The following is a 27,857-nucleotide window of genomic DNA, read 5'->3' on the forward strand; positions in this document are numbered from 1 at the left end:
GTACTCCAATTTCAGAGATGTACGAGAATGTGTATGTGGGCAAAAGACCACACGCACACACACACACAGAAATTTCGGGTATATCTTAGATAATTATTCTGGAATGATGCGCGTGCCTCCGTACTTGCGCGACGATTTCAGGTATAAAAGAGACTTACTTACCCAGGTATTCCAAAATAAATATACACCAGAAATGTCTGAAATTACAGTACATGTAGCTTAAACTAGGAATTTGCATCAGGAAAAACAAAGCCGAGCTCCACTTCAAAGACACACTGAAAGTGATAAATCCAGTGATAGCCAGTCTGAAATTTGTATTGTAACTCCACTAGATGCCTGCAGGAAGAGCCTTGCATTCATGGCTGTCTTACAGCAATACATACACGCGAACAAGTTAATTCCACATTGCCTTGCACTGGTTGTGAACAAGTACTGGTTTACTTTGAAGATGCAGCATCAAGCTGATTCAACTCAATCAGAACATGGCCTACTACTCAATATCATGTGACCTCTTTGGAGGTGAAACAGTTCACAGTGGTGTTCTTTTTGTTCTCAGTTGCTCATCTGATATGAGGGATTTTTTGACGTCAGCACATGCCAGACAAGAAGTTAGAACAAAGAAAGCAGCACTTCTGAGTCACAGGACAAAGTAGACCAGCCCTTGACTAGGAGTGCCATGCAAGCATGACTAGTAGATGTAGGGGATGATGCGATATGGCACTCTCTTCTCATACACTGCCCACAGACTGCCATACTTCTGAGCACACCGCCGATTATCGTCCCGCTCACGAGTAACAAGAAGCACAACATAGTACAGTGGATAGAGCCACGGCAGCAACACACGGTAGGAGAACGGCTGAGCTAAGCCTCCACACATTGCCATGGCAAGAGCCATCATGACCTCTCCTAGGTAGTTGATATGACGAGACAATCCCCAGAAGCCAGAGATTAGCAGCTTGCCCTGTGACACAACACACACACACACACAAGTTAGAAGTGCAACCTTAAAATTATAACATGGACATTGGCAAGCATTGTACTCAGGGTCAAACGAGTATACCTTTAACTAACGAACGGCTAATTTTCTTAACGGACGGGTTAACGGGTACCCTTTAGCCACCATGTTTTAATTTTTGCCCAATTTTCATATAAACCATGATAGTAATTTATCTGTTCTCAGGTTGCATTTTGATATCACATTATGATTCGCAAATAATTAATTGATTTGAGACTGATAGTTGCAGAGGTAGATCTACTATAGGTGCGAAAATGCAACAACAATGCAGGCATGCAGCTTGGAGTTGTAAATAATTGACTCCCGTACACTTGCCTCTACCATCTACCTCTATCGGTAGACTCTACTCTACCAAGTAGCTAAAAACGAACGCAGCCTTGATCACCGAAATCCAAACGGGTAACCTTTTACTAACGGTACCTGGGATTATCGGGCGGGTACCCGGAACACCCCTTTGACCCCTACATTGTACCACAAAATGTAGTACAGTATTGGTGTGCCATGTGACCAGCAAAGCATACAGTAACCAAGAGTATAAGTATTGTAGCCGGACTACATGTACTCTACCAGCAGCACACACACTGCCGTTCCAGTTTTATTCAGTCGTGTAGTGGTGATTGCAAGTAAAATCTTGACCGAGGCATGGATTGTGACTGTTTATAGGGCATGTGTGACTGTTTATAGGGCATGTCTCCCGTACTGGCTGATTTTTTTTCTCATGCCATGAGGTGTAGTCTATAATAATAATAATAATAAGAACTAAGAACTAAGAACTATCCTTAACATGTAGATGCACCTCTGCTGCGTTTGCATGTTCAATAGCTAAGAGACTTGAATAACGACTGATAAAGACTGATATTTCCTTTGTTACTACTCCCTTCATTGGTTGATGTATTTTGCCTGTCGCTGCAAATTCTTTATTATTGTTTTGATGTTGGAGTTCGGATTGAGTTTCTTTCCTTTCTTCCTCTTCCTTCAACTATTTCTTGTCCCTTTGGTTTTTAGGTTTTATTTATTTATTTATTTATTTTTGTTTTTGTTTTTTCACTTTCTTTTTGCTGTCCCACCCATGGAAATATTTCCCGGTGGGTCTGGCTTATCGCCTTCGAAAGAAGTGAATAAAGGAGAAATAATAATAATAATAATAAGAAGAAGAAAAGGGTTTGCTCCCCACCCCTCATTAGTTGAGCTTGAGTAGGCTGAGGAAGATTGTGCCTGAAGAGCACCACTTATATAGTGCTCTCCAGGCACGACCATCACCAGGGATACAAACTTACAGAGACACTCCGTTTTCAGCGCGACAAACACCTCGTGCGCACCAGATAGCAGCGTGAGTCAGTGTCGCTCCTGGACGGTGAGACAGACGTCGAGGACCCTCGGTCATTCGCAACGCTGTCACCTCCAAACCAACTAGTCGCAAGCCCGCGCTGGGCACAACAGTACGAAGTAGTGGTTGCGACCTCGGCGATGATTTGTAAGAAAAGGGTTTGCTCCCCACACCGGAGCTCGCGCTATTCCGCCGACTTTACTTGACACTTGACTGACTCACGACTGCCATCCAGAGCACACGAGAAGTCCATCGAACCTTCGACTCGGCAAACCTGCAAGAAAGCACCACTCCCTGCTCAATACACAGTGTTTCGGGGAATTCACCCCTCATCAGTTGAGCTTGAGTAGGCTGAGGAAGATTGTGCCTGAAGAGCACCACTTATATAGTGCTCTCCAGGCACGACCATCACCAGGGATACAAACTTACAGAGACGCTCCGTTTTCAGCGCGACAAACACCTCGTGCGCACCAGATAGCAGCGTGAGTAAGTGTCGCTCCTGGACGGTGAGACAGACGTCGAGGACCCTCGGTCATTCGCAACGCTGTCACCTCCAAACCAACTAGTCGCAAGCCCGCGCTGGGCACAACAGTACGAAGTAGTGGTTGCGACCTCGGCGATGATTTGTAAGAAAAGGGTTTGCTCCCCACACCGGAGCTCGCGCTATTCCGCCGACTTTACGGAGCGTCTCTGTAAGTTTCTCTGTAAGTCTCTGGGTCCTCGACGTCTGTCTCACCGTCCAGGAGCGACACTGACTCACGCTGCTATCTGGTGCGCACGAGGTGTTTGTCGCGCTGAAAACGGAGCGTCTCTGTAAGTTTGTATCCCTGGTGATGGTCGTGCCTGGAGAGCACTATATAAGTGGTGCTCTTCAGGCACAATCTTCCTCAGCCTACTCAAGCTCAACTGATGAGGGGTGAATTCCCCGAAACACTGTGTATTGAGCAGGGAGTGGTGCTTTCTTGCAGGTTTGCCGAGTCGAAGGTTCGATGGACTTCTCGTGTGCTCTGGATGGCAGTCGTGAGTCAGTCAAGTGTCAAGTAAAGTCGGCGGAATAGCGCGAGCTCCGGTGTGGGGAGCAAACCCTTTTCTTACAAATCATCGCCGAGGTCGCAACCACTACTTAATAATAATAATAATAATAATAATAATAATGTGTGACTGTTTATAGGGCATGTGTGACTGTGTGGCAGTGTGACTGAGCATGGGGATTGCAGCCGTTCCTGGGACCTTGGCAGGTTACTGTGCCCTACTGTGATACATGACTCGTAGTCTGGCCGGGCATCAGCACAACTCACCGTCTAAGCTGCCAGCATACTCATACAAAAACATATAGGGTACCCCGTAAGAAGGCCTTAGGCCTGTGGGAATGCCCTATTAAAAATTTAATAAATAATAATAATACTTGGTTACAGTGTGCAGGGGCATGTGAGTGTGTGTGTGTGTGTGTGTGTGTGTGTGCGTGTGTGTGTGTGCGCGCGCACGCGTGTGTGTGTGCGTGTTCCGGTGGAAGCATTAAAATTTAAAAGTTAGTTCATGCCAGTGACCCTATCATTGACAACTGAAGTAAGAGTGCAGAGTGCTCATGATACAGGTTCTGAAATTCACCATCATAAGTTCATAAGTCGGGTACCATGATATTGAATCATACCCAACCTGTTCTCAACTTGAGAAGCGAGCCAGGGTTACTGGTCAGCCCTAGTTCATTATTTGCACATTGGTACCACAGCACGATAGCTTTCAGTGACTCTTTCACAGTGCAAACCGGTTCTTGTAAGTGCAGTCATATCACTTACCGCTATCGTCTCTTGTGGAATAAAGAAGACTCGGTTGCGGTTCTTGACGACGGCCGTCTTGAATGCATACTTCTGAAGATTGGCACCGCGTGACAGGATCCAGCCACCAAGGAACAGAGCAGCTGACACAACGCACTGACCGGGAAATAGCTGAAGTTGCTCCACTGGGGTAGCGGTCTCGGCTGGAAGAGGCAGCAATGGCCACACGCCAACAGGGTAGAAGAATGGGTAGAAGAAAATGCAGCCCCAAGCCAGCTTGAAGCCAACATTCTCGGCAAACAGATCATACGTGGTCAGCTGGATGTGCTCAAAGATGAGATAGTCGAAACAGAACCACAGCATTTCCGCAACATACAACAAGAAGAGTGGATGTAGACCAGTGGTGGAATAGTGGTGACAGTACACCACTGATGCCACCATGTTCAATATGACCATGAACACACCGACCAGATACAGCCACATCTTGATATCTAAGCCCAACAACCTTGGGTTCAACTCCGCACCGAGAAAGAAACGCTTTACGGCGGAACCGGACGGTGTCATTTCATGAGCAGATACATGTCCTGGCCACGAGTCTCCTGCAACGTGGAGGCAAACTGAAGCCAACACCCCGATGACACAGCCGACAGTTGCACATGCTCTGAAGTTGATGATGATGAAGTCCAGCTGTATTGAAGGCAGTAGATAGGTGAGCGCATACAGGACCACCAGCAGCACTGCAACACATGCTAGACCATTCAGCTTGTACTCCAGCTGCTTTCCTTTGCAGTCTGTCGCTGAGCCTCTGGCCCGACGTCCTGGCAGCACCATATTCAACAGCCATGTTCCAGCATAAAGGCAGACAACATAGCAGGCTGCAACATGCCATTCAGCTACCTCTGCGGCCATACTGCACAGACATACACTGCTGCAAGTGCACGAATCGTTCTTCTTCGCTAGCAAAATAGCGAGCGTCAGCTGTGGCGTCCTGCTAGTGCAGTGACTTTTACCCAACACTACAACCAAAGTAATACTTGCATCACTCGTCGGGATACTGAAAGCTGGTACGGAAAATAGTTCTGTCGTCGTGCAGGGTGAGAAGCGAATGGTAGAGAAATGGAGCTGTTCGGTACTGTATTATTAGAATATTACAGTCATACAATGACACACGTTCAGCCAAAACGTACACGATAAAAAGCAAGGACCGGATTTTTGCCGTTCCGCGTTCCGCGTGGCGCGAGGTCACGTGCCACGTGGACTGAGCTTCCGGCCGGCCTTATGCTTACCTGTGACTGTGTGTGGCTAGGCCTCCGCGGAATGTGCCGGCATAATTATTTTCGGGAATTATCGGTGTGATTTTTTAAACGGGAATTATTGGCAATTTTTGTGGAATAATCGGTAAAATTTGAGCAATGCCCCCCTTTTTCAATTTTTTTCCGTGGCTGTGCATGTGCCGCGTTAGCGCCCATTTTCCAGTTTCAGCAAATTTTTGTTTTCAATTTTTTTCACACATTACATCATGTCAGAGTGGAATTTTTGGTTGTGCGAAACGTGTCAAACTCAGACAATTTTCGTATTTGTAGTGGTGGAAATACAGGCTTCAGGAGGTTCTGTACTACGAGTTGCTGATCTTCTTCGGCGAGAATGGAGAACCGTGCCAGTGAAGTGGACCGCGTTGCGATCCTCGATGCAGGATCGCAGTATGGCAAGGTATTGTCGCATCAATGCATCTTGATCTTGTTATTATTATTTTGATTCTCAATTGAATCAATGGGTCAATCGAAGAAGAAATAATTGCAGTGGCGTCATGGGTTAAAGCTCTTACGTACAAGAAACTAACTACAGCAAGGTCAACAGTGCACTTTTGTTACTCCACTCTTTCACATAGAACCAGCGCATGATAATGAGTAAGAAGGCTGCACCTGCGCCTTGATCCCTGGGAGGGGTGACATTCCTGTGGATCCAGAAAATTCTGACTGACTCACACAAGCTTTGAAATGTATCATTATACTTGAAATATTTGAAAATCAAATACATACACACGCCCCTATCCCTGTGGGATGAGGTGCACTATAACTTAATAAAAAAATTCTTCAGACGTCCTCTGACATATTTATTTGTTTATTTACACTATAAGTAGTGGAATTTTCATATTGGGCATATAGCCTAATTCAGATGCCGTAGAACTCCCCTTATCCAGGCACTGCCGGCAACTCACAACATTCATTCTGTTTGCATTCAAGGAAATGCTTTTATGCCAATCAATGGGTCAGTGCTTTGGCCGAGTGGTTTTGGGCTTGCCTGCGAGCCACAAGGTCCCGAGTTCGAAATCCGCGCTGGGAGCAGGGAGCGTGTACTGTGCTAACAAATGTGGTGATGCATGCGTGAACCACTTTACATGCAATGAACTGCGCTGATGCCCACAGTCAACTGGGTACTCACTATTTGGAGGAGTGAGGGTAACAACGAGGTTCGCCCCGTATCGGGCATGGTCGTGAGACTTACCACCTCTCCCTTGCCGTTTATGGCGCTGCACCTGCCACCCTGGTATAATCAGGCATGGCGGTGGCCTGGCACTGGCGAAACTTCTCTAAACTGGTTGTGTTTCGCAACATAATCGTAAGCCGGTGGTAAAGTGAATGTGCAAGCTTTACTTTTTTAAGTGGGTCCAAAGGGTGCCTGGTGGATGGGAGTGGCTGGATCTGGGGAGTTGAAATACGGGAATGCTTATTTGTACACTTCATTAGAATTCTTTTCCAGAACCTACCTTTCAGTCATCATATTTCTCGCATCAGAATGTCTGATAATTCGAATTTTGAACGGCGCGTGCACGTGTACCGTAAAGTACTGTTGATCCGCCCCCTCTCTAATTCCTGCCCCCGGTCGGTTTTCTACCTCTGAAGCGACTGCGGCGTATACAACGAAATACAATGTTGAACCGCCGCATGCACTGCTGTACACGATTTGTACCAATCCAGGATGAAAATGTGCACAATCCAGCACATCGAGTCTCATCCTCCAAGTTGTTGTACATCGTACTGCACTTGACAGCCTTGATCTAATTCCCGCCCCCTGCCGAAAACCCAGCTGGGAAGCGACATGGCGTGGGGGGGGGGGGGGGGATCAATGGTACTTTACGGTACATGTAGTTAGAAGTGGCTGGAAATGCGCGTACGGTTGACTCAGCTTGACATAACAAGCACTAATGCGCACGAGAACTAGTTCTTTATGCTCGAAGTTCTTTATAACAGAAATTCACTCACACCATACCATCCAGACGTCATGCCTGTCGTGTGTGCACGAGTGCACTTGGTTTGCGTACGTCTCTACCAGATATGGTTCGTTATAATTAAGTCTTATAAGCGAAAAACAGTTCACCAGAAAGGGTCAATTTGTATGGGTTTTAACAGGGACATGGAAAATAGTTGGCTATAATTATCATTGCCATCATGATTAGGGGTGAAACGAGTATCTATTTTGACCAATCGATCACTCGTTCATAATACTGTGAATCAACAAATTTTGGCCGATGACAAACTTTGGCCGATCTCGAAAGGAAACTTTTGGCCGTCATTTAACTTTGGCCGATTTGGGTTTTCAAAAAAGAAATCGATTGGTATTTGTTGCCCTCACATGCAGCGATGGCTCAATAATGCATCATTCGCCTCTATGACAAATTTTGGCCTGCGAGTTACTTTGGCCGGTTGGTACCCAGCGGCGAAATCAGCGAAATTAAATCGCCAGCGAAATTTAGTTGATTTACAGTATTCGATCGAGTATCCGATTATTTCGAGTATTTTATCAAAATTCAAAAGCACTAGATTTGCGAGTTCTCGACCAATTCGGAAGAAATTATCTGTGAACATAGAACAAAAGTCGCCAATGTCTTGTACAGAGTGTAAAGTAACGATTTTCATCAGTACTTTTACCGTAAAGTACCGTTGATCCGCCCCCTTTCTAATTCCCGCCCCCTGTCGATTTTCTCCTTGTGAAGCGACTTCGGCGTATACAACGAAAATAGTTCAAAATACGATGTTGAACCGACGCATGCACTGCTGTACACAATACTTGCCAATCCAGGATGAAAATGTGCACAATCCAGCACATTGAGTCTGATCCTCTACGTTGTTGTACATCGTACTGCACTTGACAGCCTTGATCTAATTCCCGCCCCCTGCCGAAAACCCAGCTGGGAAGCGACATGGCGTGGGGGCGGATCAACGGTACTTTACGGTATATCTCAGAACGTTACTTGCCGTAGTGATCGCATCGTCCAAGTCTTAAAATACTGACTCAAACCCATGCATAACGCATGCGTACCAGTGGACCGGCGGTACAACAAAAGTTTTTGAAAAATACAATGCCAATACTTTAAAAAAAAAAAAAAAAAAAAAAACTATCGAGTGCAACATTTCGAATACTCGCTCGTTTGAAATTTTCGAACGAATACTCGAATATTCGAACTAATCGTTTCACCCCTAATCATGATACATACCATTGTGATACCAGTAGAAGTACTGCACTCCATTGATCTTGGTAGCACTGCACTACTGACCAGTTGACCGTTCTCGTCATCCCCAACCACACGCGTACAAGATTGTCGTCTTTATCATCATTGTACTATTGGTCTTTATCGTCTTCACCACTGCTGCCCTTGCTGGTGTTGTCGTGGCCATTGTCATTGTACCTGTGGTCATCATCATCACCACTGCTGGTGTTGGTGTTGGTATTATCGTCATTGTACTTGTGGTTGTTATCCATCATCATCACTGCTTCTTGTTGTTGGTGCTGCTCTGTTTTTAGGTCATTGATCGTAAAGTACGCGAGTTGTGTGTGGAGACAGAGATGCTTCCTTTGGACATGAGCCCAGAAGAGTTGCGTAGTCGTGGATTCAAGTAAGTCGGTGAATTTGTTATTTGATTACATCAGTGAGTCTCTCATTTGTAGTGGCAGCAGAAGCCATCACAATGAGTTGGTGGTGGCTTTGAAATTTCCACGGACACAACCAATGTGGATGTGCAAGAATACTGAATGTACTGGATTTTCTGAAAAATCATTAATTTTCTTCCCTGCAATATGCTGGAGCCATCCGTAATTGCCGCAATTCACCGCAGGTGTACGGAGCGACCTTTCCCAGACCCCAATTCCTCCCCCTGAAAACATACACATAGTATAATAATACCAGTGTACACTTGACCAGACCTATAAATGAGACTGAATGCAAAGGTGCAAAGGTCGGCATGCCCCTTCCCCCCCCCCCCCCGCCTTTTAGTTTGTGTGTGTGTGTGTGTGTGTGTGTGTGTGTGTGTTTCTCTTAAATATACTGAAGTGTCACTGTATAAGTGATTGCACTAGCCCAAGTGCCGTATTTCCTCGAATATACATCCCACCTTTTACACTAAAGTTCAGGGACAACAAGTGGGGGACTTACAGTCGAGCATGACTTACTACTGAAGTGATTATAATGGACACATATGGTTCAGACCTGAAAATGGGGGTGCGACTTATAAGCGAGCGCGATTTGCAATCGGGAAAGTACGGTACATGTTGTCTATCATGTCATTGCCAACATGTTGTTACTGCAGGGGAGTCCTCATCTCCGGAGGTCCTGGCAGTGTGTATGCTGACGATGCGCCGCGTGTACATCCAGAGCTTTTCCGCTCTGGCCTACCTATCCTTGGAATTTGTTACGGGATGCAGGTGAGAAGAACAACAGGGCTTTAGGAAGTTCTACTTCTTTGTCTGCACTGATGCATCTCTATAAATCAGGCACTTTATTTTTTACCAGGGATTAGTAAAATATAATGATATTCTGCTACTTCCTGCAGGTAATTTTTAATGCCAATTTTCATAGCAATAACCTCATGAATCGCAGAGCATGCAAGTAGGGTACTACTTGTTACCAATGCTGGGAGGAGTGTTCATACAGTCAACCTTGTGAATAACGACCTTGGGTATAGCGGCTCGCAAAATTTAATATCGACACAATTTTCGGACCTAGTGACCATTTGACTGCATGCTTTCAACCTTACACTTCACAAATAAGAACAACTCGCAATTTATTGTTCTTGTAGAGACACTTTGCTGCAATTCAGAGGACACTTTTTTTACAATGAGGATGGGAATTTGTTGTAGGAGAATTTATTGCGTTTATTCCTGTTTGTGCTGCGATTTCTGTACTCAGCTCATGAACATGGAGTTTGGCGGAAATGTGGTGAAAGGTGGAACCAGAGAGGATGGCCAGTTCACCATTTCAGTGGAGCCGAAAGCGAAGTTGTTCAAGTATGTTCGCTTGATGCAGTTTGTTCTTGTGTATCTTTTGACTCATTTCAATAGCACTCTCGCACAAATACACTCACACGCACCCATAGTCTGACATATGTACAGTACACCCGAAACCTTTCACGCGCCCCCTGTTTATATTTCAAATCCATTTCCAAGTAGGATGGCTAGGGTATTATGACTGGGTCATCTTGAAATACACACTGTGTTTCAAGCTTCCGCTCTGGGATAAGCCGGGGTACTGTAGTTTCTCAGTTTTCTCAGTTTACATTAGTAAGACTGGGCACACAAATCTTGAACTCCTGGATGCCTGTGTGATCATTGAACGTTTTAGCAGTTCGATCATCCTTGGCAGGCAGTCTGTACTGTAAAAGCAGAAATTTTCGGTGGTGTAATATTTTCGGTATTCTCCAAAATCGGCGGTTCGGTAGAGGGAAATTTTCGGTAAAACCCGTTCTCCAGGTAAGTGTGCTAGTACTACATGTATACAGTATCGGTTGTACCGAAATTTTCGGTGCGTTTTATTTTCGGTAAAACCTGTCGGCACCGAAGTTACCGAAAATAAAACACCACCGAAAATTTCTGCTTTTACAGTATGCGTATGTATACGTACGGGCATGGGTGGAGGTGTCGGTTGGGGTGGGTGGGATGTGTGCATGTGCGAAGAGAGAGGGAGAGAGACAGACAGGCAGATAGAGGCAGAAAGAGAAGACAGAGAGAAAGTGTGTATGTGTGTGTGTGGGGGGGGGGGGGGGGAGGGTACACATATGCATGCCTAGTTGAAGCATTCCTTGTCCTTTGTTTGGGAAGAACCATTGGGGTTAATGTTACATTGAGCTGCATGGTTGAATCATCATTCGTTTTCTCTCGTATGCATGTGTCTGGCTGCAGGGGCATGGAGAGTGAACAAGCTTTGCTGATGTCTCACGGTGACTCCGTTGGTGATATTGCACAAGGTTTTCATCCCATTGCCAACTCTGGAGCTATTGTGGCAGGTACATTGTATTCTTTGCAGTTGAGTACTACAGCACTAGTAGTGGTGTAGTAGAATACTACGGACCTGGCTCGCTCACACAACGTCGTCTGGAGAGTCTAACTCAAAAACTAATCTTTCATGGATATGTTATGCATTATATCATGTCATGGACTACGGAGCTTAGGCTAGGATCAGTACGGTGCTTGCACATAACAGACAGCAGGCTGACCAGGAATAGAAAGCTACATTACACAATGTGTCGGCAAGAACATCAGCAGACCTAATCAACCATAATCAACTATATTTCTAAGGGGTCGTCACAAGGAGGGAAATCTGGCGACCATCTGGTGGAATAGCGATACCTACACCTACATAGAACACCAAACAATGCACATCTATGGTTCTAGCACAAGCACGGCAGGGCATGTACCTGTCAGCAGTACGTAGTACAGTCATATTCATACATAGATGTACCATGCAACTGAGTTACTCGCTAGTCAATGCAGGACATGCAAGGATGGCACCTTGTCCAGTACAGTACAATCACACCCCTCTCCTAGGTGACATCTCCACTCGACTCTAGCCATTGTATCTAGCTGGACGCGCCAAGGTTCCACGGTCACGTAGGTCATAAGCCGGTGCAGGGCGATCGTCGTCGTCGTCGTCCGCTGGCTCCGGCTGGTCAAGCCACATCTCACCATCACCGTCGTCACGCCCATCGTCGGCGCTCGTGTGCGCCTGCTCCGTCGCTCCTGGACGCGGAGCACCATCCTGCTTGGCACTCTGTGGGTGTCGTACGTCAGGCTTGAGAAGGTTGATGTTCACGACTTTCTCCCCGCCATCATCTCTGGTGATGACTACTGTCGACGGCGCAATGATCTTCTTCACTTTCCAGCCGCACTGGTATGGCGGAGTCAACTTGCGTCGCCGGCCAGGCTGTTTCAGCATCACACGTTGCCCCTCTGTGTAGGGTGCCTCGAACTTGGTGATTGGCTTCTCCGGAGTCGTAGCAGCAAGCTCCACCTCCACGTGGTCGCGGACCCTTGCTGCTGTCTCGCCAACTCGGTCAACCCACTCACTCAGTAGGGCTTCTGGTGCCTCAGCCTCGATGATCAGCTGGCGCGGCTGCCATGAACACATGGCCAGCATCGGCGGTATGGCTGTCGTGGTGTGTGGCCTCGTGCGGTAGTAGTAGAGCAGCAGATCCAGCTCAGTTTTCCAATCTGCTGCTTCTGTGAGGACCTTCCGCATCAGCGTGATGATGGTCCTGTTTGCCCTCTCGACACCTCCCTGCGACTGCGGGTGACGTACGGCCCCTGTCTTCACACGCACGCCGAACCGTACGAAGAGAGCTCGGACAACGGCGTTCTTGAACTCGGAGCCATTGTCCATACGGACTTCGTCTGGCGGGCCCCAACGGCAGCAGAGGCTGGTCAGCGCTTCTGCAACACTGATCGCATCGTGCCGCCTGAGAGGGATTGCCTCAACCCACTTCGTAAACACATCCACGCACACCAACACGCAGTGGTACTGACCGGATTTCTCCTCTCCCAGGTGAAGTGTGTCGATCTGAACGACACTCCACGGCCGCCCAGGCAAGTCTGGCTGCGTCGGCGGCGCTGCGGGTCCTGCGTGGCTGCTAGCGGCTGCACACTGTCGGCACTGGTCACAATACTCCCGGCACCTAGCCGCCATGCTGGGGAAGAAGCAACGTGCGCGGAGCATGTCGTACATCACACTCCAGCTGGCATGCCCGGACATCACGTGGGCCGACTCGAGAACGCTGTGCTCAAGGCACTCCGGAACGATCGGCACAGTGACAACGCCGAGTGCAGGCAGCTTGAGCGTGCGGCTCAGCTGGCCGTCCTTGATGACGAGCTGTTCACGAATCTTCCGGTAGGTGGCGTGCTGAATCTCGCTGTCACTCTCGATAGCACTGACCAGCGTCTGAATCAACGGGCACTTCCGCTGGGCATCACAGACGTCGTCACAGCCAATGACGGTCGCCGGCTGCTTCATTGCCATGGACGCGGCAACTTCCGGAGATTCATCGCTCTCGGGAACGCGAGCTATTTGCAGCCACTTCTTTGGGACACGGGTCAGTCTGTCAGCGACATTCTCGTTCGTCGGTACCCAGCCAACTGTTACCTTCAGGCCAGCCGTTGCGACTAGGTCTTCAATGATGTCCAGACGGCGCACAACGAGAAGCTTGTGGAGGCCAGTGACCCTGACTCGTCTGACGTTCCCGAGGACCTGCGACACCCAGCCTGCAACCGCCTTCGAGTCAGTCACTAACGTCACCTTCTCCACCTTGTACTCCGCGGCGAGTGTTAGCGCCCTTAAGACGGCGTCCAGCTCGGCAATGTTAATGCGTTTGTGGTCACGTGGCTCGCGCAGCCACGAGCAGTCTTCGATCGTAGTACCATCGTGATGCAGGGAAGCTCCAATGGCGACGTCCGACGCGTCGCAGAACACGGTCCAGCCGTCGCTATCCAGCGATGGAACACGCCACGCACCTCTTGCAGGGTCTGACTCCCGGACCATGTCGGCCAGCTCTGCGCAGCACCTGACGACCGCTTCTGGCACGGCGTCATCCCAGCCATCAGCTGAGCAGGCCTGCCGCTTCAACCACGCACATGCCGGGCGGAGCCACGAGCACACTGGGTAGTGGCTAGTCAGGCGTCCCGTCCACTTGAAGACCTCACGCTTCGTCAGCGGCTGTTCGAAGCCAAGGTTGACACCTCCTCTAGGAGCCCAGTTGACCGTGCCGTCACTTTCCTTTGACAGTTGGAGACCGAGAACTCTGGCCGCGGTGAGCGGTTCTGCGGGCTTGGTCGGCAGACCGTAGCGGTGAAGAGCGGACGTCACAGCTTGCTCTTTCGCTCCCGGAACGAGCACATCATCGACGTAGCTATCAACATCCTGCCACTCTCGGGTCACCCAGCGGACGATGATGTCCATCACCTTGGGCGCGACGGACAGGCCGAAGCCCATCCTCGTCATCACGTACAGCTTTTCTCGCCAAACGACAACCTGGTAGCGGGCGAGCGACGGGTCTACATGAACCTGGAGATAGGCCTTCCTGATGTCGATTAGCTTGCACTCTTGATCGCCGGCCATGCGCCACTTCCGCAGTTTATCGGCGCAAACGGGCGCCTCGGTCCCCGGATTGGATTTGATGACACCGTTCAGTGCTCGGTAATCTAGACACGGCCGGACTGGGGTAGAGGCTTTGTGTTCCCGGGTTTCGGCACCACAAAAGCTGTAGTAGAATACTACGGACCTGGCTCGCTCACACAACGTCGTCTGGAGAGTCTAACTCAAAAACTAATCTTTCATGGATATGTTATGCATTATATCATGTCATGGACTACGGAGCTTAGGCTAGGATCAGTACGGTGCTTGCACATAACAGACAGCAGGCTGACCAGGAATAGAAAGCTACATTACACAATGTGTCGGCAAGAACATCAGCAGACCTAATCAACCATAATCAACTATATTTCTAAGGGGTCGTCACAAGGAGGGAAATCTGGCGACCATCTGGTGGAATAGCGATACCTACACCTACATAGAACACCAAACAATGCACATCTATGGTTCTAGCACAAGCACGGCAGGGCATGTACCTGTCAGCAGTACGTAGTACAGTCATAGTCATACATAGATGTACCATGCAACTGAGTTACTCGCTAGTCAATGCAGGACATGCAAGGATGGCACCTTGTCCAGTACAGTACAATCACAGTGGCTATAGTACTTGTACCCTTGTGTTTGGAAGGACATGGCTTGTGAAGTGTTTTGCGGTATGCCTTCATGTTGCGATTGTCGCTTTTCCGTACCTGTAAAAGCAATGTTTTATTACTCCTGCATCTATGCCTTTGCTTGTGTCCGAACTTCCACTTGTGCTTGTACCAACTGTATGAGCTAGCAATGTTGATACTGTTTGTGTACGAGTGCTGAATAGCCAGTACAGTGGAACTCTAAGACGTACCGATTGGGGGCCAGATTAACAGTACATGTATTCGATGTACTTCTTTTCTTCACTTGGGCTGAGCACCACAAAACACATGTAGTACTAGTGGGTCGAAAATGCTCGAAATTATTTTCGGAATGCAATGGAGGTGCAGTGTCCACACTCCGCAACTGAATTTTGCTGTTGCACGGCCAGGCGGCAGGTCGCGGATCAGTCTGATTGCAGCGTTCGTGTTTTCAACTGTCAAAGTGGCCTGTCAAGAGTGCTAAAACACGGCGAAGCATGGTTGAGAGGCCAGCACATCAAGGGACAGTCTAAACAGTACACCTCCACGCTTTTCACGTCTTAGTTGAGTACAGGTAGTCCGAATTGATTTGTATGTTCACCAATGGAGGAAAATCCGTGCCTCAAAGAAGGCCTGTGATTGCAAGTCTACGTCTTAGCCGGGTCCGTACTACGTGAGTTCCACTGTACTCTTCTGTCAGCATGGTCTGTATGTGTGTATAGATGTCGTTGTGTCTGTTTCTGTTTAAACCCTGTTCAGCTATTGAGCATGAGCAACTGCCCCTTATCGGAGTTCAGTTTCATCCAGAAGTCGACCTGTCAGTAAATGGAAAGACTATCCTGAGGAACTTCCTTTTTGAGGTAAGTACTGTATGTGGTTTACCTTCAACATGTCCATTTCCGCTAGATGCACATGTCAGTTTTATGGAACACTATCTTGGATAGCAGACTCGGCGGTGTATAGTGTATAGCAATAGAAATTATTAATTTATTATAATGCTTGTTTTACCTTACACATGTTGTATTCTTCCAGTAAATGTGTCCACTGAGCAAGGCATATCTCACAGAGAGTAATGTCGGTAGAATGACTGTCACGTCTGGTACACACAAGAACGTCGTTACGAACACATTCCTAACAGTAAAGCCATTCGAGCAATGCTACCACAGCCACCACCTGTACCGCCCGATAGCATGCGGTTATCGATGTGCATGCGCAGCAAGAATAACAAAGGGAATCTGAAACATGCAACATCAAATGGTTGGCGCTACCTACAGAGCCTTGAGCAAGAGGCTATGCTTCCTTGTAGATTACTGGCATTCACCAAATCACCCAGGCACTCATCTATGAGTATGCGGAGTCAACTGGTGCCAATATGCCACCATGAGAACAAGTACTTGCGCAACCTAAGCATTGTTTGGTGCCTGAGCATGCTATTAAATTTGGCACTTTGTTGTGTAGTGTGTCACCTTCAATGCTCATGTTGCTGAAATATGTGCCAGGGCATCATTGAAGCATATCACGCCAAATTGCTCTACTTGTCACCGCTTCTGCGATTCCCAACTTTACTGATGGGATACACCTATTGGCATCCAGCTTGACTTCATCATTGTTGTTGTCTGATGGCTACCTGTAGCCTTTAGTGAGTAAACCATTGAGTAGCAACAGTGTCTCTCCCATCTTTTGCTGTCTGACGACTGCTAGAGTGTAATTTAACTACTATTTTGGACTAATCTCTGGACGATAGCGTCACCTGCAGTAGCTGCAACGGTATATTCTTTTGTAGAGAAAAAGAAATGCTCCTCATGTGAGGTCAGCTACATGTATAATATGCACCCTCTCTGAAGTCGTCGATTGTGTACATCCATGTTCTTTCCCCTACCAGGTTGCTGGCTGCAGTGGAAACTTCACCATGAACAGTCGCCAGGGAAGTTGTATTGCAGAAGTGCAGAGCATCATTGGTGACAGCAAAGTGTTGGTAAGGAGAGCCGTCGGTAAAGTTATCCAGATATCATCTTACCATAAATGCTGAGCCTTGTTCACTGTGTATTATAATACATATCGTATCAGTGCATTCGAAGGATCTTCTTCTTTGTTGTGTGCATGTCTTTGCGAATGTTGTGCAATGCATGTCTGCAATAATGAATGGTTTTGTTCTGTTGTTTGCTATAACTTGTAGGTTTTGGTTAGTGGCGGTGTCGACTCTGCAGTGTGCGCTGCTCTGTTGAGAAAGGTATGTACAACATGTGTCAGGTGATGATGATGTCCTTCTACGAGAGCCGAGTACTGTGATCAATTGTAGTAATTCATGCCTGCCTGTCTGTATGTATGTACATGTACTCAATCTGCAGACAGCATGCTGTTCCATCCTTTGTGGACTCATCAGCGCAGTGCAGAGAAAATGAGGCTGACGCTGGTAGCAGGGAAAATAAAAATTTCCAAAGCCAGATTTAAACCAGGCCCGAACGTACCTTGCCAGAGTGCTCAAACTGACAAGTCAGTGAGCTTTGCGTAATGCAAACAGCAAAGGCACTATTCCACATGAGAGTGCTCAACTGCTACAAGAGCAGGAGCGAAATACATGTGCATGTATGTCTGTCTGTTGGGGAGGTGTGTGCGTGTCACCATGTGTTGGTGTGTGGAGGGGGAGGGGGCATGCTTCTTATTTCGTTGTGTTTGGAACATGTGGGTCACTGTTTCTCAATTGACCACACGAATTTTGCCTCTGATTTACAGGCTTTGAAGCCGGAGCAGGTTGTTGCTGTCCACATTGACAATGGATTCATGAGGAAGAATGAAAGCGCCAGCGTGATGGAGTCCTTGAAGCGGCTTGACCTTCGCTTGACCAGTTAGTCCTATCTGATAGGTGTACTTCTGCTGCTTCTGATAAAACGTTGTCTTACCCCAGCTGTGTGTGTATTTCTCTATTTCTAGTGCAGGCAGTCCCTACCCTGTTGGGTTTGGTTTTGCAATGTCACCCAGTCCGTTTGTTTTGCTCCTGTACTCGACCTTGCCTTGATACTAACATCACAGTATTGGGTGTACTGTATCTACAGTTGTGGCCAAAGAAATCCAACCCATGTGCCAAAAGCAGCGCCAAGGCTCATTCAGCCCCTGTGGCCCCCGGATCAGTTTTTGGGAACATGCATGATGTAGTTGAAATGGAAACGCGGCGCTACTTTTGACTCATTGGTCGAATTTCTTTGGCCACGACTGTAGTACCGAGATATTTTGGAGTGCTTATTTCTAATAACCGAATGCATGCTGTGTAAAGTTGCTACTTCGAAGTACAGTCAAACCTCTTTAGAACGAACATCAAGGGACCGATGATATTTGTTCGCAATAACGGGAGTTCTTCTTATCCATATGTTTTACCCAGTGAATACACAAGGTTTTATCCAATACAGTTACGAATACTAGTTCTTCTTAGGCAAACATTTGTCTTATCAGTGTTCTTCCTAACGAGGTTTCACTGTAGTAAGGAACGGATGAGTGTTGTGTCTACCTGCAGGGTGTGTGTGTGTGTGTGTGTGTGTGTGTGTGCGCGTGTTTATGTCCGCACACTAGTGTGGGAGTATCTCTGAGATCTGTGGACATTGTCTTATCTATGTATTCCTAATTTCCTATGCTTCTTTCTTCCTTGTGCCTGCATGTTGCCACTGCAGTACAAGATGCCAGTCAGCGATTTTACACATCCAAGCTGGAGGCAGCCAGTGCTGGACCGGGTGAGATTCCTACTGACCAACTCAATGAAACTGTGCAACCTGAGAGAAAGAGGAAAATCATTGGAGACACTTTTGTCCGGGTATGTCTGCTCTTCTCTCTATCTCTGTCTCTCTCTATCTCTGTGTCTCTGTCTGCCTCGGCCTCTCTTTGTCTCTCTGTCGGTCTCTCTTTCAGAGATTCTGTCTGTCTGTCTATCTGTCTGTCTATCTATCTCTCTCTCTCTCTCTCTCTCTCTCTCTCTCTCTCTCTCTCTCTCTCTCTCTCTCTCTCTCTCTCTCTCTCTCTCTCTCTCTCTCTCTCTCTCTCTCTCTCTCTCTCTCTCTCTCTCTCCCATCTCTCTCTCTCTCCCTCTCCCTCTCCCTCTCCCTCTCCCTCTCCCTCTCCCTCCCTCTCTCTCTCTCTCTCTCTCTCTCTCTCTCTCTCTCTCTCTCTCTCTCTCTCTCTCTCTCTCTCTCTCTCTCTCTCTCTCTCTCTCTCTCTCTCTCTCTCTCTCGCTCTCTCGCTCGCTCTCTCTCTCTCTCTCTCCCTCTCCCTCTCCCTCCCTCCCTCTCTCTCTCTCTCTCTCTCTCTCTCTCTCTCTCTCTCTCTCTCTCTCCCATCTCTCTCTCTCTCTCTCTCTCTCTCTCTCTCTCTCTCTCTCTCTCTCTCACTCGTTCTTTTTATGTGAATGAAAATAAGAGAGGTGCAGTGGATGTCAGAGCCGTGTCTAGTGTAGTTATTCTTCAATAATACCGCAGTACTCTGCACTGTATGTGTGTTGTACCGATCTCTTTTGTTCACTCTGGATTCTAATATCTGGGGAACAATTAGTGTTTTCATACATCTAGTGTAGCTTGCTATTGTAACTACTATTGTAGCTGCTGTTGTAATCTGTGCGCACCTTATAGGCCTATAGTTTGATTAGAAACTGTATTTTCCCCTGTGATTACCTGTAGGCAGCATTGGGCCAGTACTACTCATATGTAATGGTCGTGATTTGTGGCATGCATGTGTGTTTGATAACATGGTTAGTATAAAGCTATTTCTTTTTCTTCAAATTCTCTCTGCGGTTGGTATTGCAATCAGGTTGCAGAGGAAGTGTTGGCATCGTTGAACCTGTCCATCGATGATGTGTATCTGGCACAAGGTAGGCATGTCTGATGTGGTGAAATGGTTTGTAACTCCATTCTCTCTCTCTCTCTCTCTCTCTCTCTCTCTCTCTCTCTCTCTCTCTCTCTCTCTCTCTCTCCGTTGTTGATTCTCCTCTCTCTATCCCTCATCCTGGGTGAACTAGCTCACGGAATTTCAGTACTAAAAACTAAATATAAAATGCATTTGATGGTCTCATTTATTTTGGAGAACTAAAGGTACACTCGAGCCGTATCTCTCTTGTCCAGACCTTGAAGTTATAACTACATACTCCTCGGCCTACCAGGCAGCATTTTGGTTCTAAACTTCCAGGGAAACAGTAGAAAAGGTATGTCAAAATCATCAGCAAAGTGCGTTGAATATATTCACTCGTATTTGACAACCAGTCCATTCACACCTGTTATATTTTCTTTGTGCTTAACACGTTTAGCGACTGGCGATATAAAATCCATATGCGAAAGGAGCACAGCCCGCATCCTGAAGGTTGTAGTCTGTGGGGTGGTCCCAGAGGGGATTGGGCACTGTGTTGGAAAGAGTTCTTATTATCAAACCCCACTTGACTGTGTCTTGGCTTCCCCTGACTGTTTGCCTTTGATTTTAAGTCTATCTCCTTCCCATTTCAATTAGTCACTGTGCCTGCTTGTGTTTTGGTCTGGACCTCGTCAGGTACACTGCGGCCAGATCTAATTGAAAGTGCATCAGCTATGGCATCAGGCAAAGCGGATGCTATCAAGACACATCACAATGACACGGCCTTGGTCCGGGAACTGAGGAAAAAGGTACGACAGTTGCCATGTTATGAATATATAGGCAAGATAGTAAAGTTGCTGTCTGATGATCGGTTAAAACCGTGAAACTCAGAGTTACAGCAGAATCGCTTTCGATTCCTCTCAAGTGTGTGTAGATAAGGTATATAGACATGGGGCTACTGAAGAGCCCAAGAGAAAACCAGCTTTGTTGATGCATGACACAGTGTTGCCACATCATTATAGCCAAATATCAGTAGACTGAAAAAATAAAAATGCATCATCCGGGGGCTTCACCCCCGGACCCCCCCCCCCCCCCCCTTCATAGTATCCCCGATATACCGTAGAATCCAGCGGATAAACCCACCCGCGCATAAGCCTAGGCCAAGGTCGAACATCGCCAAGCTTTGTTGTACAAACCCACCAGCGGGATTCTACAGTGCACACGGCTCAGGCTGAGTTTGCCGATTTCCCCAGACAGCTGATGTTTGCATTGTAGGAGAGAGCTATGGAAACACTCGTAATGAGCAGTAAAAGCCAAAATTCTGGACCATGACTTCTAAACCTTGCACAAAGGTCAAATTTGGACACTTTCACGGCTGTTGTCGGCAGGAGACGGTCAATTGTCGGCAGGTCGTGACAGCCCTCAAAAATCGGCAGGCTACTGACATGTCGGCAGGTGTGGCAACACAGATGACACGACTCTTTTTTTTGTGAATTACACTGGGACAGGCCGGTCCCCAATCCCGGTGTGTGTCTGGTTTAGCACTACATTGTATCAGGAGGACATCATCCCCCTAGAGTGTATAACTCTATCTGACTTCGCTGCACGCCCAGCCTGTAAATATGGTTATTTTCTGCCTTTGCACTACAACAGGGTCGTGTTGTGGAACCTCTGCGGGACTTTCACAAGGATGAGGTACGGGCACTTGGCAAGGAACTTGGCTTACCTGAAGATATTGTGGAACGTCATCCATTCCCCGGTAAGGGATGAACAACGTTAGTCCACTTCCAACTGGTGTAACTGTGTTGATATTCACTCTTTGAGTAGGGATGCCTTCCATTAGCATGCTGTTTGATGATGGGTTTTCCCGCGTACCGGAAAGTGCCGGAAAGCCGGTAGTAGTAGAGACCTTTCATTAGAGCACTGCTTGATGTACAATTACTCTTTAATGAATCAGAAACCCAGCGTCACACACATGTGCCCCCATTCGAGTACCGCCTGATGTACTCTCTGGCGAGCCATAAAACCAGAGTTGGTGGGATATGTGCACTATCCTTGCAATGCCAAGCTCATTGAGAGAAGGTGTCTCTAACACGGTGCACTTCCTGTGTGCTCAGCATTGCCTAGGCCACGTTTACCTTCCAATCTCGCCAGCATTTCTGGGTACAGGGCCTTTACTAGTATGCATGTCAGTGCAGTGTAGGAGGGAAGCAACACTTTCATACTCGCTTTTTCAAGTGGAACCGAGCTTGGCTAAGCTGCGGTCACAGCAAGCAAGTAGTGTTTGGCATGTTATGTGCTGAAAATGACCTGTACTAACCAGTGCAAGTAATCAGCCACACCATGGGCATCAGGGTCAGGAGGTTTGCTCTAGAACAAGTGCACCTTGATACGAGCACACCTTGAACTACAGCTCAGCGAGTGTACAGTCCATATTATGCCAAAAAAACGGTAGGAAAAAGTATGGTGTGACTCTTGCAGCCGTTGAAAATGGCTGAGAGCCGAAACTTTAGCAGTGTCTGTGGAATACAAGCACTTTTTCGGCTGAACGGCTGAATTGCTTGGTGTGACGACAGACTTGCCCTTGCTACTTTCACCTTATTTCCTCCTTTCTGAACAAGTGAACATACCGATGGACATGGGCGATGATCAAGAAAGGGGTGGTGTGTTGCGGAAGAGGTGATTTATGATGGTGTTTTGTTTGATTTACAATGTCACCCATGTTACATACTGTTATTGTTCTTGTTATTGTCGTCGTCGTCATTGTTGTTCTGCATTGGGTCCTTGTGGGCGCTAGGTCCCGGCCTGGCTATCCGTGTCCTTTGCGCTCGTGAGCCTTACACCAGTCCTCAATTTGATCGCACGGAGGGTATGCTGTCAGCTATTGTCAACTATTCTAGTTTGACATCTTCGGAGGTGAGCTTGTTGGTGTATTAAGAGCTATATTCCTTATTTGTCTGACGGGCTTTGTGTTCAGTGTGGTTTTCTGTTGTTGTGGAAGCTGTTGATAGTGCTAATACAGGTGGAATCCTGATAATTCGAACCCCGGATGCCAGGAAAAACTTCTAATTATCCAAAACTGTACCCACAACACATTATGTATATCAAAATGCTCGCATTGACACGCAGAGTTGCACTACGCTCCTTATACACAGATTTAGTGGACACTGACTGCCTGTGCATGCAAACCAAACTGATTTGCAGAAAATAAAGTGAACTTCTAATTATGCTTTGCAAACTTCGAATTATCAGCACAAATCCCACACATTTTCTATGTAAGTGGATTCCGTGGGACTTCTATTTACTAGTAATCAGAAATACCCAGTTCAAGGTTCGAATTATCATCCATGTCCTGGTCGGCTCATGTAGATTACATTTGTAATAAAGTCAGCCGTGCTCTTGGCTATATTAAAAGTCATTGTAAACATCTCTCTATTCCGTGCCGTTCCGCTATATATAAAATTTATCTCCTTCCATTGTTTGAATATGCTGCCACAGCCTGGTGTGGCCTAGCTAAGGTCTTATCCGATTCCATTGAAGTTCATCATAAGAAAGTTCTAAAAATTTTGTTCTCGAAGAACCCTTCCTTTCCCTCCAATGAGTTGTACTTATTAGCTCAGACTACTCCGTTAGAGCAACGCCGACTAACTTGCCTCTGTATATTGGTTCATCGAATGCTCTTGGGTTGTGTTCCTGAACATATACTTCGAAGTAAAGCCTTAACTGGTTTGTTTCGGGCCGCTCAACCAGAAACAAAGTGTCTCTTCCCAAGGCCAAGTCAACGCAATTCACAAGATCGCCATTCTTCCAGGGCTACTGTGCATGGCTACAACTTCCCGTCTCAGTGAAGACTTCTGCATCATTGAAAGAATTTAAAGTGAATCTGAGGGCCTGCTGATGACTGAGTGCACCATAATAATAATAATACTTGCAAGTAAAAACTAATCAATATAGCTTTTCGGCTGTTTCCTTTTCATGTATATAATCTTCTCCTTCTTTTACCATGGTTGGCTATCACCCACATCTTCCCGTTTTGGCTGACATCGGAAGACATAAGACGTTGAATAAATAAATAATTAAATCAGAAATTGTTATGTGGAAATCGTATTGATAGATATCGGTCCCGGAAGAAACTTCTAATGCTGCTCCATCAAGTTTCTTAGCTCCGGGTCCAAGTGTAAATCTGAATGCCATTTGCCATGTCCCCGTCCTTGCTCAATCTACATTGTACATGAGATTGCACAAAGGTAGAACAACAGGGACCAAACATCTTTCTCGTAACGCAGAGTTTCGTGTTCATAAACACTCATCAGACGATGTTTTATGAACACGAAACTCTGAGTTACGAGAAAGATATTTGGTCTGTTGTTCTGCCTTTGTGTAGTACGCTCTGCCCATTTTGAGGTATTGAGCACTATTTGCAGCAAGGACTCCAGACACTTTGTACATGATATTGTATATTTGTGTGTGCACTCCAGGCATTGACCACTGATCAACGTGATTTGCTATCACACGTGGAGTCTACAACAACGCAAGATGAACGCGATCGCCTGAAGGATATCACCGCTGCTTCCAATCTATCTTCTCTCCTCTTACCCATTCGAACAGTTGGAGTTCAGGTATGTGAGTGTGGTCCGTAAGGGTTTGGTACTGTTTGTGGTCTAATAACGTTGCTTTAAATCTGTCACGCTCATTGTAATTTGAACGAAGCTGGTACAAATAGAGTCCACCACATGTCATGACGAAAGGGAGGCAGGTCTCAACACTGCATCCTAGATGAATAGTGTGGGTAGGTTAACTGTGAAATCAGGGATGTATATTGAGCACTTTCAAGGTGAAACGATAGAAGCCCCAACCTGCCCCCGCCGCATATTTGGCTACGGTAGATCTTATCAACTCCCTCTTCCACTTCAGGAGCTGTGCCTTGATCTGAAGTGTTCCGGATGCGGAAGAGTCAATTTGTGTCACTCTCATACCAGCCATGAAATTTAGTATTTAAATAATAAAACCATTTTAGAAAAGACCAGGCGAGTGGTGGCAGCCAAGCGTGATCATCCTCCTTGCAACACGATCTGTGCTCATCTACTCCACTCCTTGTTTCCTCCTACCAAGTACTCTGTTTGCAGATGTAATCATGTCTCTGTTAGCAGCGAGTGTGGGGATACGACTGCATGTGCTTGAGCCTGGTCACTGTAGTTAGTGTCAAACATGTTGGTTGGTTTTGATTGTATGTGTGCCAGGTGACAATACAGCTAGACCATGCTTGCTGCTTAGAGCACCGGTATGTGAGTGTAGACAATAGAGAGGTTCTGCATAACGTAATTACGTTAGTAAAAAACGTAGTCGATCTACGGAAAGTCTTACGTAAACTGCTTGCGCATCTGGGTTCCGCCATACGGAGTTTTCAAATCACGTAGCTGCCCTTGGCAACTCCGAACGCGGCAGTGTACGACCAGATCGACCTGGGGAGAGAGTCATAAATTTGTACCCCAATCCACTTACGGACCAGCTACGTTATCAGAGCCCTATCTACGTACTCTCCGTAGACAACTTTCCGTAAGTGGAGTGCAAACTCGCGAATTCACGGGTTTTTCCCGCCCACTAACGTAAAGTAGCTCAACTTTACGTAGTGCGGAACCTCTCTAATACTTCATTGTTCAGAAGAGAACAAAATAAATGCAGTGTCGCTGTCAACAGATAGCAGTGCAGCTCCCTTGCTTCAAAGTAATTATTAAATTAATGGTTTTGCTGTGTACCTCTACTTTGTGCAGGGTGATTGTCGTACGTACAGCTTTGTTGCTGCTCTATCTTCTGATGAGGCACCCGCATGGACATCGTTAATGTGGCTTGCAAAGCTTATTCCAAGAATTTGCCATTCTGTAAACCGGTAAGGAATTTCGTTTTTGATTTCCACAGCTCTTGTTTTCCTTTTCTTTGTGCCTGAAAAAAGTCTGCAACGTGCTGTACTTTGTGACGAATGCTGCATCCTCGTATTTTCTTTTCATACTTGTGTGCCCAGTGTGTGCCACGTGTTTGGGAAGTGCTCTACACAGCCAGTGAGAACGATTACTCCAACCTACCTCACAACTCCCAACCTGGATCTGCTGCGTGAGGCAGACCATGCAGCGCAGAGTACATTGCTTCAAGCAGGTATGTGCGTCTGTTTGATCACATGGGCAAGCCATGTGCTGAGTTGGCACCCGAGTGTTCACTACTCAGCTGCACAGTGTTGTTCACTATTGATTTGCTCTAGTGTTGTACCGTATCTTCTGGGGTATAGGCTGCACTTCTATTTCTCAAACATTAGCCAGTAATTCAAGTGACAATTTGCTGTTGCTCTTCTTTTAGTATTTCTAGATGTACAGAACTGCTCGATGAAATCCAGTCGCGTCACTCAAGTACGCGCCGGGCGTTGCGCAGCCATAGACCTGTGAACACTGGGCTGCGGAATGCATGCAAGGCGCAAACTTGAGTGAAGTGACTGGATTTCATTGAGCAGCACTCTATTTGCTATCCCATTTGGACTACTACAATATACCTACTTCGAAGTACAATAGGTTTACTGTGTATCCTTGTTTGGCAGGAGTCTTCTTTTCTGATCAATGGACCCATTGCGCAATGACGTAAAAACACCCTTCACAGCCAAATATGGAATGCATGAGTAATGCTTGTGAGTATGCTGGGATCAGGAGTGCACTGTTCAACACCCCAGACGACGACCCCCCCCCCCCCCCCCTCAGGTGGCTGTGAAGGGTGTTTATGGTACAAATTACGTCATTGCGCAATGGGTCCATTAATGGTGTGTAATCGTTAGTCTCTGTGTCAGTATCCTTACTTCACCTCTTGTCCATGCTGCATTTGCTGTGTTTGCTACCAACAGGACTTACTCGCTCCATCAGTCAGATGCCTGTCGTTCTGATTCCGGTTCATTTCGACCGGGCTGACGGTCAAGAGTCCGTGCAGAGATCGATTGTTATCCGGACGTTCATCACCAATGACTTTATGACCGGCATACCTGCGACACCAGGACAACAGCTTCCCACTCAGGTTAGTGGTTAGTTATCGTACACAAGTCCTTGACGTGCTGTGTGAATTTCCTTTGTTAAGTCATGGGGAATACCAGGTAATCATTGCCAGGATTGCTTTTCCTTCGTGCTGCATCGATGTCTTTATGGGCGATGTGTTCATTTTGTAGCTCAGGCACATGTCAATAGTGTCCATGCTGGATGACAAGTGGTATCGCTCTCTATTCACTAAGGTTCTATTCTGCATGTTCCGTTGCACTCACACTGTGTGTTTTGCTTTTCAGGTCCTGGATAATATGGTCGAACAGATTTCCGCGCTGGAAGGAATTTCCCGAGTGCTATTCGACCTGACGGCCAAACCACCAGGTACCACCGAATGGGAATGAAAACATGTTCTAAACAGGCATGTTGTAGCTTCTTTCCCATTCATTCTTCAAAGGACTTGATAATAGCTGGGAGAAGAATTTAAATCTCCAGGATCGAAGTTCTTCATCGCCGGTCATACCCTTTGGGCACACTCTTCAGTGTCCATTACAGTCAATGGTTCTCTCATCTCTCTCTCTCTCTCTCTCCATGAAACCGAGTTTCTGTCATACCAAATTTAGTGGATCATACAACTATTGCATTGTAACTTTTTTCAAGAAGAGATCCTTATAGAGTGTGTGTGTGTGTGTGTGTGTGTGTGTGTGTGTGTGTGTGTGTGTGTGTGTGTGTGTGTGTGTGTGTGTGTGTGTCTGTGTGTCTGTGTCTGTGTCTGTGTGTTTGGTATATTCATGTTTCTCTTTTAGCCAGACAAATACAATCACTATATCGACTGACTGCATTCATTATTGCTATGGCGTGCCATTATTGTGGCAATAAGGGAATAATAGACC

General features: G+C 46.8%; 2 protein-coding genes across 2 annotated transcripts; one reads left to right on the forward strand and one right to left on the reverse strand.

Moving 5' to 3' along the window:
- Positions 1-282: 282 nt before the first annotated feature.
- Positions 283-5,239, reverse strand: LOC135814643 (uncharacterized). The gene is made up of 2 exons (XM_065327801.1): positions 4,139-5,239; positions 283-961 (listed from the first exon to the last, which is right to left on the reverse strand). Exons 1-2 carry the CDS (start codon positions 5,024-5,026, stop codon positions 689-691), a joined length of 1,161 nt encoding a protein of 386 aa, XP_065183873.1. The 5' UTR covers positions 5,027-5,239; the 3' UTR covers positions 283-688.
- Positions 5,240-5,667: 428 nt separating this feature from the next.
- Positions 5,668-27,800, forward strand: LOC135814644 (GMP synthase [glutamine-hydrolyzing]-like). The gene is made up of 19 exons (XM_065327802.1): positions 5,668-5,827; positions 8,921-9,012; positions 9,703-9,817; positions 10,302-10,399; positions 11,291-11,394; positions 15,896-15,996; positions 17,019-17,111; positions 17,313-17,366; positions 17,870-17,981; positions 18,799-18,938; positions 19,925-19,985; positions 20,654-20,766; positions 21,611-21,716; positions 22,755-22,873; positions 24,436-24,576; positions 25,729-25,844; positions 25,977-26,107; positions 26,838-27,004; positions 27,267-27,800. Exons 1-19 carry the CDS (start codon positions 5,762-5,764, stop codon positions 27,366-27,368), a joined length of 2,031 nt encoding a protein of 676 aa, XP_065183874.1. The 5' UTR covers positions 5,668-5,761; the 3' UTR covers positions 27,369-27,800.
- Positions 27,801-27,857: the final 57 nt, after the last annotated feature.

The sequence above is a fragment of the Sycon ciliatum genome, chromosome 4, assembly GCF_964019385.1.
Source record: "Sycon ciliatum chromosome 4, ocSycCili1.1, whole genome shotgun sequence".
Taxonomy (NCBI): Eukaryota; Metazoa; Porifera; class Calcarea; order Leucosolenida; family Sycettidae; genus Sycon; species Sycon ciliatum.

Coding starts and splice junctions, on each gene's coding strand:
- LOC135814643 (XM_065327801.1), bottom strand. CDS start 5,026: ATGGCCGCAGAGGTAGCTGAATGGCATGTTGCAGCCTGCTATGTTGTC. Junction 962..4,138: donor TTCCACAAGAGACGATAGCG/GTAAGTGATATG, acceptor GTTGTGTCACAG/GGCAAGCTGCTAATCTCTGG.
- LOC135814644 (XM_065327802.1), top strand. CDS start 5,762: ATGGAGAACCGTGCCAGTGAAGTGGACCGCGTTGCGATCCTCGATGCA. Junction 10,400..11,290: donor CCGAAAGCGAAGTTGTTCAA/GTATGTTCGCTT, acceptor GTCTGGCTGCAG/GGGCATGGAGAGTGAACAAG. Junction 22,874..24,435: donor CTAGTTTGACATCTTCGGAG/GTGAGCTTGTTG, acceptor TGTGCACTCCAG/GCATTGACCACTGATCAACG.